Source organism: Sycon ciliatum, chromosome 2 (genome assembly GCF_964019385.1).
Source record: "Sycon ciliatum chromosome 2, ocSycCili1.1, whole genome shotgun sequence".
Lineage (NCBI taxonomy): Eukaryota > Metazoa > Porifera > Calcarea > Leucosolenida > Sycettidae > Sycon > Sycon ciliatum.
In genome coordinates this window covers 19,980,344-19,993,276 of record NC_088644.1, presented here as the reverse complement: position 1 = coordinate 19,993,276, position 12,933 = coordinate 19,980,344, and the positions used below count along the sequence as shown (strand labels likewise).

The 12,933-nt window shown below is 43.9% G+C and overlaps 1 protein-coding gene across 8 annotated transcripts in view; it reads right to left on the bottom strand.

Moving 5' to 3' along the window:
- LOC135809090 (mucin-17-like) overlaps window positions 1–12,933 on the bottom strand; it is a 58,281-nt gene that overhangs the window by 21,789 nt on the left and 23,559 nt on the right. For 2 of the 8 annotated variants that reach the window (XM_065322352.1, XM_065322358.1), the window contains exons 21-53: window positions 12,528–12,665; window positions 12,266–12,394; window positions 11,823–11,870; window positions 11,170–11,310; window positions 10,737–10,859; window positions 10,174–10,224; window positions 9,616–9,756; window positions 9,359–9,484; window positions 9,180–9,227; window positions 8,189–8,332; window positions 7,871–7,993; window positions 7,293–7,340; window positions 6,983–7,123; window positions 6,700–6,825; window positions 6,518–6,565; window positions 5,985–6,125; window positions 5,684–5,806; window positions 5,314–5,361; window positions 5,022–5,162; window positions 4,765–4,890; window positions 4,583–4,630; window positions 4,058–4,198; window positions 3,761–3,883; window positions 3,391–3,438; window positions 3,099–3,239; window positions 2,842–2,967; window positions 2,646–2,693; window positions 1,876–2,016; window positions 1,461–1,583; window positions 885–932; window positions 584–724; window positions 323–448; window positions 133–180 (exon numbers count right to left, since the gene is read on the bottom strand). In XM_065322352.1, coding sequence (XP_065178424.1) covers window positions 133–180; window positions 323–448; window positions 584–724; window positions 885–932; window positions 1,461–1,583; window positions 1,876–2,016; window positions 2,646–2,693; window positions 2,842–2,967; window positions 3,099–3,239; window positions 3,391–3,438; window positions 3,761–3,883; window positions 4,058–4,198; window positions 4,583–4,630; window positions 4,765–4,890; window positions 5,022–5,162; window positions 5,314–5,361; window positions 5,684–5,806; window positions 5,985–6,125; window positions 6,518–6,565; window positions 6,700–6,825; window positions 6,983–7,123; window positions 7,293–7,340; window positions 7,871–7,993; window positions 8,189–8,332; window positions 9,180–9,227; window positions 9,359–9,484; window positions 9,616–9,756; window positions 10,174–10,224; window positions 10,737–10,859; window positions 11,170–11,310; window positions 11,823–11,870; window positions 12,266–12,394; window positions 12,528–12,665 — 3,456 coding nt within the window. The remainder of the gene's footprint in view (window positions 1–132; window positions 181–322; window positions 449–583; window positions 725–884; window positions 933–1,460; window positions 1,584–1,875; window positions 2,017–2,645; window positions 2,694–2,841; window positions 2,968–3,098; window positions 3,240–3,390; window positions 3,439–3,760; window positions 3,884–4,057; window positions 4,199–4,582; window positions 4,631–4,764; window positions 4,891–5,021; window positions 5,163–5,313; window positions 5,362–5,683; window positions 5,807–5,984; window positions 6,126–6,517; window positions 6,566–6,699; window positions 6,826–6,982; window positions 7,124–7,292; window positions 7,341–7,870; window positions 7,994–8,188; window positions 8,333–9,179; window positions 9,228–9,358; window positions 9,485–9,615; window positions 9,757–10,173; window positions 10,225–10,736; window positions 10,860–11,169; window positions 11,311–11,822; window positions 11,871–12,265; window positions 12,395–12,527; window positions 12,666–12,933) is intronic. The other 6 variants (XM_065322355.1, XM_065322357.1, XM_065322354.1 and 3 more) reach the window with 6 other exon arrangements.

Sequence of the window (12,933 nt, the reverse complement as noted above, 5' to 3'; positions counted from 1 at the left end):
CAAGGATACATGTAGTAGCACATACTTGGTACTAAAGACTCCAAGAACAAAAGGCCTACTAAACGCACAGTACAAGTATAACATCGTGTTGATTTTGGTTACACAAACATGGTTCAATTTCAGTGAATTTACCTGGCGCAGGTAGACCTGGAGATGAAGTCGATGGTTCAGTTCCATCACCTGAACAAACAGTGCACAAGGAGTGAACACAGGAGTGAACAATGAGAGCCGCTCTCAACAACTACACGCAATACAGACAGGACGCAACATGAATACACTCCAAATTCTCAACGGCACCCACTAATTGGCTAAAGTAACTTACTGGTGGTGACAGTGATTGGAGCACTGATTAGTGATGGTACACCATTCACAACTGATCGTATAGTGAACTGATATGTCTGACCAGGTTGCAACGGAGTCACTCTCTGCACTGTGATACTTTGAGAGGCTGTAAAAACAGTAGAAGAGCAGAACATAGTACAGGATAGTTGAGATCAGTGCTGAACAGATTTGGTTATAGAAGAGGACATTTCATTCTCATGTGTCATACTATTCATACCAATGCTGCATGCCTGGCACTTACCATCATAAGAGCCAAAGAATGCAAACGACTGCTCTCCAGGACGCTGGATGAACAATTCATATCGTGCAGAGGGCTGGTTGCTGGCTGGTAGGTTCAAATCCACATAGGTTGACGATACACTGAACGATGGTTCCGGCCACACTGTGTACCACAACACAAGAAACCGTTCCGCAGACTTACCAAACGATTCACACAATAATACAGGACGTGCGGAGAAGGTAAAACGAATGAAGCATGTGAAGAAAAGAGGACAGTAAGCAACAAGCAGAACAGGACTAACAACAGCACTCCAGTAACTTACCTGGTGCACCATCGCCGGGAGATGGTGTAGCTGGTTCAGTGGTATCTCCTGTATGGTGGAAAATACATCAAAAGAGATGGTCATACCTTTGAGGGAAAGAGATGGTGTTCATAGTTGTTGGACGTTCATCTAAGCGTGAAACTCCACGTTACAATATATAACTTCCTCGATTCTGTTCCCAGCAATGTGTAGATAATACTAGATATAGTCAGGCCTCGCTTAACCGCACACAGCCGTTTTCCACAATATATCCGGATAGGCGAGGGAACCTGATAATCGAACACACACGCTGTATGTATGCATGGCATATGCTGTATATCGGTAACCAACGGTTATCTTCCGGATGGCGAGGGATCCGGATAAAAGAGGACCGGATAAGCGAGGTCTGCCTGTACATTTGTCTGGATTGATTGTCTACGCTTTCCTAATGAAGGGCACAAAATCAACTTCTATTGAGCAGAGAGGTAAGCACACTGAAATCACGAACCAACGCGTGTATTCACTGAAAAGTTCATACTGTCTAGGTCAAGGATGTTCTGCACAGAGCATATCAGAAGGAAACAGCAAAATACTTACTGGCAGTAACAGAGATGGGCACACTCTGGGGTGAGTTGACTCCATTGACAACTGAGCGAATAACAAACTGATACGTCTGACCTGGAGACATAGGAACTCTCTGCACACTGATACTCGGAGATGCTGAAAATAACAACAGAAAAATTGAAATAGAACGACATCACAGATAGGGGTGAAATGAAGGAGTTGAAGGTTCCGATAACCTTCGTTTCCATTTGAAAAGAAGCTCCGTTTTCAATTTGATAAAAAAGGTTCGTTTGGAAACCATTGTTTCGCCCCTTATCACAGACATTGAAGCTACAAACAAGACAATGTTTCCGAAACAGTTGGTAGAGAAATCCACATTCTACAGGGTTCAAGCAGGGTAGACAGTTTGTGACGAAATAAGTGACGTGCAACAAAATTGAGTGCTTACCTGGATAAGATCCAAAGAAAGTAAACGATTGCTCCCCTGGTCGTTGAACATAGATCACGTATTGTGTGGATGGCTGACTGGCAGCTGGCAAGTTCAAATCTACATACGTTGATGATACACTAAAGGCTGGTTGTGGCCATACTGCACAGAAAAGGGAAAGGAAACAAATACTGTTGACGTACAACACAAGAGGAGGAATGCACCAAATGAAAAGTGCTCAATAACGCAAGATAGAGCATTACAAGCAACATGCAGAGAGGAAAGCTATTCGTTTCGTAGCTAATTTCCATCTCTTCCAGTTGTATGTAGCTAAAGAGGTTCACCCCATGTTGGGCATCGGTTGTGAGACTTACCACCTCATCTTTGCCGTTAGGCGCTGCATCTGTCACCCTGGTATAATGGGGCATGGTGGTGGTCGGGCACAAGCGAAACCTCTCCTAAGCTGACGGTGTTTCTCAAAACAATTGTGGGAACCTGCTGGGTAAATATACATTGCTTTATGCCTCTGTGTTGCTGTGTTGCTTGTAACAACACATGCGGCTACCTAAGTTCTTCTCTAGCTGTAAGGCAAAGCCACTCCCCGTGTTTAGAGAGACCGACTTGTCATGGAACAAGTTACATTCTCTTTTAAATCCAAGGATAGCAGCACATACTTGGTACTGAAGACTCCAAAAACGTTAAAGAAGACAAGGCCTACGAAACACACAGTACCAGTATAATATAGTGTTGATTTTGGTTACACAAACATGGTTCAATTTCAGTGAATTTACCTGGCGCAGGTAGACCTGGAGATGAAGTCGATGGTTCAGTTCCATCACCTGAACAAACAGCGCACAAAGGAGTGAACACAGGAGTGAATAATGAGAACCACTCTCAACAACTACACGCAATACAGACTGGATACAATGTGAGCATAACTTACTCCAAATTCTCAACGGCACCAAATAATTGGCTAAAGTAACTTACTGGTGGTGACAGTGATTGGAGCACTGTTTGGTGATGGTACACCATTCACAACTGATCGTATAGTGAACTGATATGTCTGACCAGGCTGCAGCGGAGTCACTCTCTGCACTGTGATACTTGGCGAGGCTGCATGACAGGAGTACAGCAGAAAACACTGGATTGTTGAGACAAGTGCAGAACAGATTTGGACAAATAAGAGGACACTTCATTCCTACATGTCGCATTATTCATAGCAATGCTGCATGCCTTGCACTTACCATCGTAAGAACCAAAGAATGCAAACGACTGCTCTCCAGGACGCTGGATGAACAATTCATATCGTGCAGAGGGCTGGTTGTTGGCTGGCAGGTTCAAATCCACGTAGGTTGACGATACACTGAACGATGGTTCCGGCCACACTGTGTAGCACAAAGGCACAAAGAAACAGTTGCGCACACCTACTAAGTGATTCACACAATACTAATGAATGAGATCAGAAAGGGAGAAGCAGGTGTATAAGAGAGGACAGCAAAGCAGAACAGGACTGATAACAGCACTCCAGTGACTTACCTGGTGCACCATCGCCAGGAGACTGTGTAGTTGGTTCAGTGGTATCTCCTGTATGGTGGAAAATGCATCAAAAGAGATGGTCATATGTTTGAGGGAAAGAGATGGTGTTAATTGTTGTTGGACTGTCACCTAAGCGTGAAACTCCAAGTCACAATTCTGTTCCCAGCAGTATGCAAATACATTTGTCTGGATTAAATATCTACTCTTTAAGAAAAAGGCACAGAATCAACATGACGTATTGAGGGCAGAGGTAGGCAAACCAAAATCACAAATTGAAAGGTGTAATCATTGAAAGGTCAATACTGTCTAGGTCCAGGATGTTCTGTACAGAGCATGTTAGAAAGAAAATGTGTGACAACAAAATACTCACTGGCAGTAACAGAGATGGGTACACTCTGGGGTGAGTTGACTCCATTGACAACTGAACGAATAACAAACTGATATGTCTGACCAGGAGACATAGGAACTCTCTGCACACTGATACTTGGAGATGCTGCAAATAACAACAGAAATCAAAAAATACAAAGAAAAGACAGACCATGGGGCTGCAGAAAATACAATACTTCAGAATCGGTTGGCAGGGAAGTCCATATTCTACAGGGTTCAGCTTAGTGGACAGTTTGCTATAAGATAGATGATAATATAGGAAACGAATGAAAGTGCTCACCTGGATAAGATCCAAAGAAAGTAAACGATTGCTCCCCTGGTCGTTGTACATAGATCACGTATTGTGAGGATGGCTGACTGGCAGCTGGCAAGTTCAAATCCACATACGTTGATGATACACTAAAGGCTGGTTGTGGCCACACTACAATGAGACAACAAACACACGAGGGGGGGGGGGAGAGACATTGACAACACACCGTTATTTCCACTTCAGAGAAAACAAAGGATATCACCTTTACTATGTCCTGATCATTCTGAGGCAACAAATAATGCTGAAACAAACTCACGTGACATTCCTCAATTCTGTGACCATGATCATACCCAACAAAAGCAAAAGTAAACCAGCTAGTCATGTGTGTGGTGGATACAGGAAGGACACTAGAAATACATCGTGAAACAACAGAGCAAACATGGTATTTTCCTATGCCAAGGTCGGAAGAGCATACACGTTTTGCTCAACAGATAAGCCGAGCCATACAGCCAAGAAGCGTGTCATGCTTGGAAACATAATCAGGACAAAATTTACCTGGTGCAGGCAATTCTGGAGATGATGTCGAGGGTTCAGTTCCACCACCTACATTGTACAAGCAAAAAAGAACAAAGGAAATGAACAGTAAAAAGTGCTGCCAATAACTGCACCACATTACTCAGGTGTTGAAGCATGTAAGCATTCTGCTGACAACAAGATCTCCATTCCAATATACTTACTGGTGGTGACAGTGATCGGATCACTGATTGGTGATGGTACACCATTCACAACTGATCGTATAGTGAACTGATATGTCTGACCAGGCTGCAGCGGAATCACTCTCTGCACTGTGATACTTGGCGAGGCTGCATGACAGGAGTACAGCAGAAAACACTGGATTGTTGAGACAAGTGCAGAACAGATTAGGACAAATAAGAGGACATTTCATTCTCACATGTCACATTATCCATAGCAATGCTGCATGCCTGGCACTTACCATCATAAGAACCAAAGAATGCAAACGACTGCTCTCCAGGACGCTGGATGAACAATTCATATCGTGCAGAGGGCTGGTTGTTGGCTGGCAGGTTCAAATCCACGTAGGTTGACGATACACTGAACGATGGTTCCGGCCACACTGTGTAGCACAAAGGCACAAAGAAACAGTTGCGCACACCTACTAAGTGATTCACACAATACTAATGAATGAGATCAGAAAGGGAGAAGCAGGTGTATAAGAGAGGACAGCAAAGCAGAACAGGACTAACAACAGCACTCCAGTGACTTACCTGGTGCACCATCGCCGGGAGACTGTGTAGCTGGTTCAGTGGTATCTCCTGTATGGTGGAAAATACATCAAAAGAGATGGTCATGTGTTTGAGGGAAAGAGATGGTGTTAATTGTTGTTGGACTGTCACCTAAGCGTGAAACTCCAAGTCACAATTCTGTTCCCAGCAGTATGAAAATACATTTGTCTGGATTGACTATCTACTCCTTTTAAAGAAAGGCACGGAATCAACATGACGTATTGAGGGCAGAGGTAGGCAAACCAAAATCACAAACCAAAGGCGTAATCATTGAAAGGTCAATACTGTCAAGGTCAAGGATGTGCTGTACAGAGCATGTCAGAAGGAAACTGTGTGACAGGAAAATACTCACTGGCAGTAACAGAAATGGGTACACTCTGAGGTGAGTTGACTCCATTGACAACTGAACGAATAACAAACTGATACGTCTGACCAGGAGACATAGGAACTCTCCGCACACTGATACTTGGAGATGCTGCAATTAACAAACACAACAGCAGAAAGCAAAAATTACTATGAAAAGACAGACTCTGGTGCTACAGAAAACACAACACTTCAGAATCGGTTGACAGAGAAATCCACATTCTACAGGGTTCAGCTTGGTAGACAGCTTGCTATAAGACATACGACGTGCAAACAAATTGAGTGCTTACCTGGATAAGATCCAAAGAAAGTGAACGATTGCTCCCCTGGTCGTTGAACGTAGATCACATATCGTGAGGATGGCTGACTGGCAGCTGGCAAGTTCAAATCCACATACGTTGATGATACACTAAAGGCTGGTTGTGGCCACACTACAATGAGACAACAAACACGCAGGGGAAAACATTGGCACCACAACGTTATTTCCACTCAGGGGAACACGAAGGATATCACCTTTACTCTGTCTTGGTTATTCTGAGGCACCATGGATATGTATATAGCTGGCTGAAACAAATTCACGTGACATTCCTCAATTCTGTGACCAGTATGATATACGTAAAAAAGAAAAAGTAAACCAGCTAGTCATGTATGTGCCTATGTGGATATAGGAAGGACAATGGAAATACATCCTGAAACAACAGAGCAAACATGGCATTTTCCTATCCCAAAGTCGGAAGAGCAAACACATTTTGCTCAACAGATAAGCCGAGCCATACAGGCAAGAAGCGTGTCATGCTTGGCAACACTGATCAGGACAAATTACCTGGTGCAGGCAATTCTGGAGATGATGTCGAGGGTTCAGTTCCACCACCTACATTGTACAAGCAAAAAAGAGTACAGGGAATGAACAGTGAAAAGTGCTGCCAATAACTGCACCACATTACTCAGGTGTTGAAGCATGTAAGCATTCTGCTGACAACAAGATCTCCATCCCAAAATACTTACTGGTGGTGACAGTGATCGGATCACTGATTGGTGATGGTACACCATTCACAACTGATCGTATAGTGAACTGATATGTCTGACCAGGCTGCAGCGGAGTCACTCTCTGCACTGTGATACTTGGAGATGCTGAAAGAGCAAAGCAGATATCACAAACAAACCGCAATCAATTCTAGAAGTGACATGACATTGAAAGAATCATACCCTAGTTACAACCTTGGAGAGACCCTGCTCTGAATAAGAGCAATGCATGGTACTAAGACTACACTGCATGCTTGATACTTACCATCATAAGAACCAAAGAAAGCAAACGACTGCTCTCCAGGACGCTGGATGAACAATTCATATTGTGCAGAGGGCTGGTTGTTGGCTGGTAGGTTTAAATCCACGTAGGTTGATGATACACTGAACGATGGTTCCGGCCACACTGCATAAAAGGCAAAGAAGAAGACGTGTGTACAGTACAATCATATTGATGGGTTCACACAACTAAAGCAGTGTTCAGAGGACAAGGACAAGTAACACAACAACAGGTCTAAAAGAGAGTACATGTGGAGCAAACCAAACGGACTGACAGCATTAATTCTATGACTTACCTGGAGCACCGTCACCAGGTGATTGAGTAGCTGGTTCTGTGCCATCTCCTATGATGAAACATTGAGATGTTAGAAGAGAAAGGCATCAGGTAGGAGATCAACAAGTGCAGAAGGAAACAAGTCACAGGAATTCAAGGCAGAGACATGCAGAAAACGAGAGGACATGCATGCATGGGCCATAACTTTGAGGGCCCATCGCCAAGACGTGGCGAAGGGTAGTCAGTAGTAGTCATTCACTCATGATCATTAGGCCATGCGGTCCATGTGGTACTTGCAAACAACTAAGCAGCCAAACATATGCTGCCTCACTCATGATGACTTGATCACGTGCTACATTCGATTATGATAGAGGAGTCACTATGTGTACACACCTGCCGCTCACCCGTGATCACTTGGTCACTTGGCATATGCAAACAACGCCCACAAGCATACGTTCTAAGGGCCACGGGACCCTGGATTCGCCAGACGTGCTACATGTAGCAAACCTTGGGAATAAGCAGCACATGCTGGAAGGTATAGCTGAGATAATGCAAATACAAGTGACCAGAGAATTTCCAGCTTTAACAGCAAATACTTACCGGCAGTAACAGAGATGGGCACGCTCTGAGGTGAGTTGACTCCATTGACAACTGAGCGAATAACAAACTGATACGTCTGACCTGGAGACATTGGAACTCTCTGCACACTGATACTCGGAGATGCTGCAATTAACAAACACAACAGCAGACTCCAAATGAAACAACACACCATTTTTTTTAAACACTGCAAACTGCCTCAATGCCGAGAAAAAAACATAAGACTGAAAAAAATGTCAGACATGTACCGCAAAATACGGAAGTCAACATGGCAAACAACTCACACTTTACAAGCCTCAAGCAAAGAACTGGCATGCATACCTGGAAAGGTTCCAAAGAACGTAAACGATTGCTCCCCTGGTCGTTGAACATAGATCACGTATCTTGTGGAGGATGGCTGACTGGCAGCTGGCAAGTTCAAATCTACATACGTTGACGATACACTAAAGGCTGGTTGTGGCCACACTATACAGAATGTGACAAGAAATTACAAGAGAACACCACAAAGAGAAATGCCATAAGACATATACATGTACGGAGCATATACTAGTATATAATACCCGAAACTTTCCGCTTGTACCTGGTGGTACTGGAAGACAAATTGAGAGTCACAAACTGCATGAGTTCATGAGTTCAAGATGCATATCCTCCACAATCTAAATCTATCGTTCCATCACCCTTTACTTCCGCCCATTTTCTGCATTAACGTTACTTGTTGATCTCCTTGTTTCTGCAGTCCTTGGTTCTTTCGTCGTACCTAAAATCACCGCCTTATGTCTCTTGTCAATCCTTTAGTTTATCTCAGTTTGTAAAGTAGCGCTCCAGAAATTTCAGTCCAGTCCCCGTTTCACTTGTAGGAACATTCTGATTCAGCTTCCACATTTTGGTTCAGAATTTAATTCCGAAATATAAACATTCAGCGGAAACACTAAAGCTGTGGAGTGTCAAGTGCTGCTCTTCACCCGTAGTTCTAGCTCACATCTCGATATCGAGGTGAAGTCTGATGGCCGTCTCATTACAATCCAATACTATACTTTAAGAAAAGGAGAAACTCTACAAATCTGTGCATGCAAAGTGCAGCACTGGTATAACATTTGGTATCGACATGAATGCAGTGAATGTGCTGGCTACGAATAGAGTACGGCTGTACACTCTTCCGATACAAGCACACATGCATTGCTCTGATTACTCTATCTTTAGACAACCAGGCAAGAAAGAATGTCCATAAGCTGGAGTTTGAGCTACCAGCACTTGGCCATGGCAAATGACCCTATTGTAAGCAAAGACTCGATCTACATGTAAGAGAACATACCTGGAGCAGGCAGCTCTGGGGATGAGGTTGAGGGTTCAGTTCCACCACCTGTGAATGCAGAATGCACAGTGAAAGCTGCTGTCAATACTTACATAACAGGATATGTACAGCATGTAGTAAGAGGATGCAGTATGACTGCACTTCAAGTCTACAACTACAATTGTTGACCAAATACTTACTGGTAGTGACAGTGATTGGAGCACTATTAGGTGATGGTACACCATTCACAACTGATCGTATAGTGAACTGATATGTCTGCCCAGGCTGCAACGGAGTCACTCTCTGCATTGTGACACTTGGAGACGCTGCACAATAGGAAAAGAGCAGAAAACATAGGATACTTGAGATCAGTGCAGAACAGATTCGTTTATGAAAGAGGACATCTCGTTCTCACATGTCACGCTACTCATAGCAATGCTGCATGTCTGACACTTACCATCATAAGAACCGAAGAATGCAAACGACTGCTCTCCAGGACGCTGGATGAACAATTCATATCGTGCAGAAGGCTGGTTGCTGGCTGGTAGGTTCAAATCCACGTAGGTTGACGATACGCTGAACGATGGTTCAGGCCACACTGAGCAGGAAATAAAGAAACCAGCCAATACATTTTATTTTTATATAATATTATTCTGAATGACAGATAGAACATATTTACACAAAGGACACACACGGTCCTAGCGCGAAAACATTATCTCCGGCAAGGGGTCATGATCGTAACGAGAAAACTGTTCTGAACATTTGTTTCCTTTTACATGTACATTTCACATCCCTCTCACGTACGTTTCACATCCCTCTCATGTACATTTCACATCCCTCTCATGTACGTTATTGTAATCATAATAAATAATGGTTACCGCATAGTTTGTCCTCTTGGTTTGCGACAATAAAGTTGCTATCTCCGAAATGCTTGTTTACAAAAAAAAAAGAAGAAGAAGAAACGGTCATAAAACCGGCAACACAGTATTTATCAGTATTTATTCCTGTGACCAACCTGGTGCTGCAGTACCTCCGGGAGATTGTGTAGCTGGTTCAGTAGTATCTCCTACATAAGAGAACAGAAAAGAGATAGACACCATATTAAAGATAAACAGATTGTGCGCGATATACAATTGAACGAGATTTAATACAGGAACATGGGGAAGAAGACTGTGAGAAGAATCTGACCATCTTTCTCTAACATAATTAAAACGCTAAATTCGATTAGGAGAGAGACGCGCGCGCGCACACACACACACACACACACACACACACACACACACACACACACGCGCGCGCGCACGCGCGCGCACGCACGCGCACACACACACACACACACACACATACATACACACACAAAAGTACAGTTGTGCTCGGTGAAATCCGACCCAGAGCGCATACTTCTCACCCTCAACTTGCACGGCCCTTGACACCATGGAAGTGGTACGCATGCGGCTGGACGTACACATGTACCAGTACAGTGATGTAATCCGGACTGGTCCAGGGCGTCAGTTTTGCACTTTAGGTCGGATTTCAGTGAGCGCAACTGTACAATGAGCAATATATCTATATACTTACTGGCAGTGACAGAAATGGGCACGCTCTGAGGTGAGTTGACTCCATTGACAACTGAGCGAATAACAAACTGATATGTCTGACCTGGAGACATTGGAACTCTCTGAACACTGATGCTCGGAGATGCTGCAAATAACAACAGGCGAGAGGAGAAGTAATATAACACATCCAAAGACAGTTTCTAAGAAGCGGTGGCAGATCTAAAACTCGCAATCCACTCAGTAAAATATTCAAGTGGCACACTATGGTACTGTTCCAATATTTACATACATGTACTTGCACAGTGTATTTTATGAATACTAGCTCTTCCGCCCACGCCCCTCCAGTCTACGGTCTATGTTTACTAGATATTAGATCGCAAACAAAGGCGATAGGCTTCAGTACCATCAGATGCGGATAGAATGCGCGTCTGGGGATGAACTATGTTCAGGCTTACCTGGATAAGATCCAAAGAATGTGAACGATTGCTCCCCTGGTCGTTGAACATAGATCACATATCGTGTGGATGGCTGACTGGCAGCTGGCAAGTTCAAATCTACATACGTTGATGATACACTAAAGGCTGGGCGCGGCCATACTGCAAAGGACAAGAAGAGAAAAATCAAGCATCAACTAAGAAATGGAATTGACACTAAGCGACATCAGCAAGCACTTACGAACTCAAAAGTCTTGCTTGCATGTACACTGCCTTCCACATACTGGTAGATGTATCTAGTCTTTGCTTTATGCTAACTAAACATGCATGATTTGCATGTACTGGATGTGTCGGCTACCTTGGTGATACCTCTGTATCTGTGCTGTGCAAGTTGGCCATTGCATGCTTTTTCCAGCGATCCAGCAATCTGCATCGCAAATGTTTCCCACGATCTGTCAGATTGCATTCCACTGTACCAATCTAAAACTAGGGTATGCACGTGCATTGATAGCTCTCGAGATATAATTCGCATAGCCTTTGACTTTCTTGTACCGGTAAGACCTTAGTACTACATATTTTGCACAGATTCTTCTTTTTCCATCCAGCAGACACAATTAAGACGCATATAATACTAGTAGTGGTGAGGGGCACGCATATTATAGTAACATACATACCTGGAGCAGGCAAGCCTGGAGAAGGAGTAGTAGGCTCTGCTCCATCATCTGTATTGGTAACAAGAAGATCAGAGACTTGTCTTTGTCGGAGGACGACAAAATCAGCATACATACCCTAACAACAAAGTGTGACTCAATGCATGGCTGCGTTTGAATATTGGCATGTGAATGAATGCCGTGGTAGTTGTGTCACACGCTCGCAGCAAGATAAGGCATGTGCACTGTTCAGTGCATTCAGATACAATAGTATTGTGGGCTTTGGTACACCTGCTCTAGTGCTGTAAACCATGATCGATTTCCTTGTCATTTGACTGAAAAGCGGCAAGGAAGATTTGCACAGCAAGTACAGTGCAAGGTGTACAGTGCTACTCAATGAAATATGGTCGCATGCATCAAGTACGGGCCAAGCGATGTGCAGCCCTAGATGAAATGATACGACTTACCGGTGGTAGTGACAGTGATCGGATCACTGATTGGTGATGGTACACCATTCACAACTGATCGCATAGTGAACTGATAAGTCCGACCAGGTTGCAGCGGAGTCACTCTCTGCACTGTGCCACTTGGAGAGGCTGTATGACAGGAGAGAAAGAACAGGATGTACATGTAGGAGATAAGCATGGCACATGTCTGGATAAAGAGGAGAGCATCCCATGCTGATATGTCACAATTTCCATAGCAATACCATGTGTCTAGGGTGCTTACCGTCATAGGAAGCTAAGAATGTGAACTGCTCTCCGGGACGTTGGATGAACACTTCAATCTGTGACGCAGGGGTGTTCACTGCCGGCAGATTCAAGTCCGCGTAAGTGGTCGACACCGAGAAGGCTGGTTGAGGCCACACTGCACAACACCACAATGATCATACCCACATGATGTAGCATATGGAGCAGCTATAACGTCATCATTTGAGATGTTTTCGTATGGAGTGGCAAAACTGTGAAGTCTGTGGCACTACAAGTACTTGGTTGCCACTCAATACAAACTAGTGCTGGGTTGCCCCTCAATGCCATTACGCTAATGTTATGTTATAATAATGTTATCATTTGCAAAACCTCTATAATAATACTAATCACCAGCTCAGATGAGATAGCTAACACACACAGTTCCA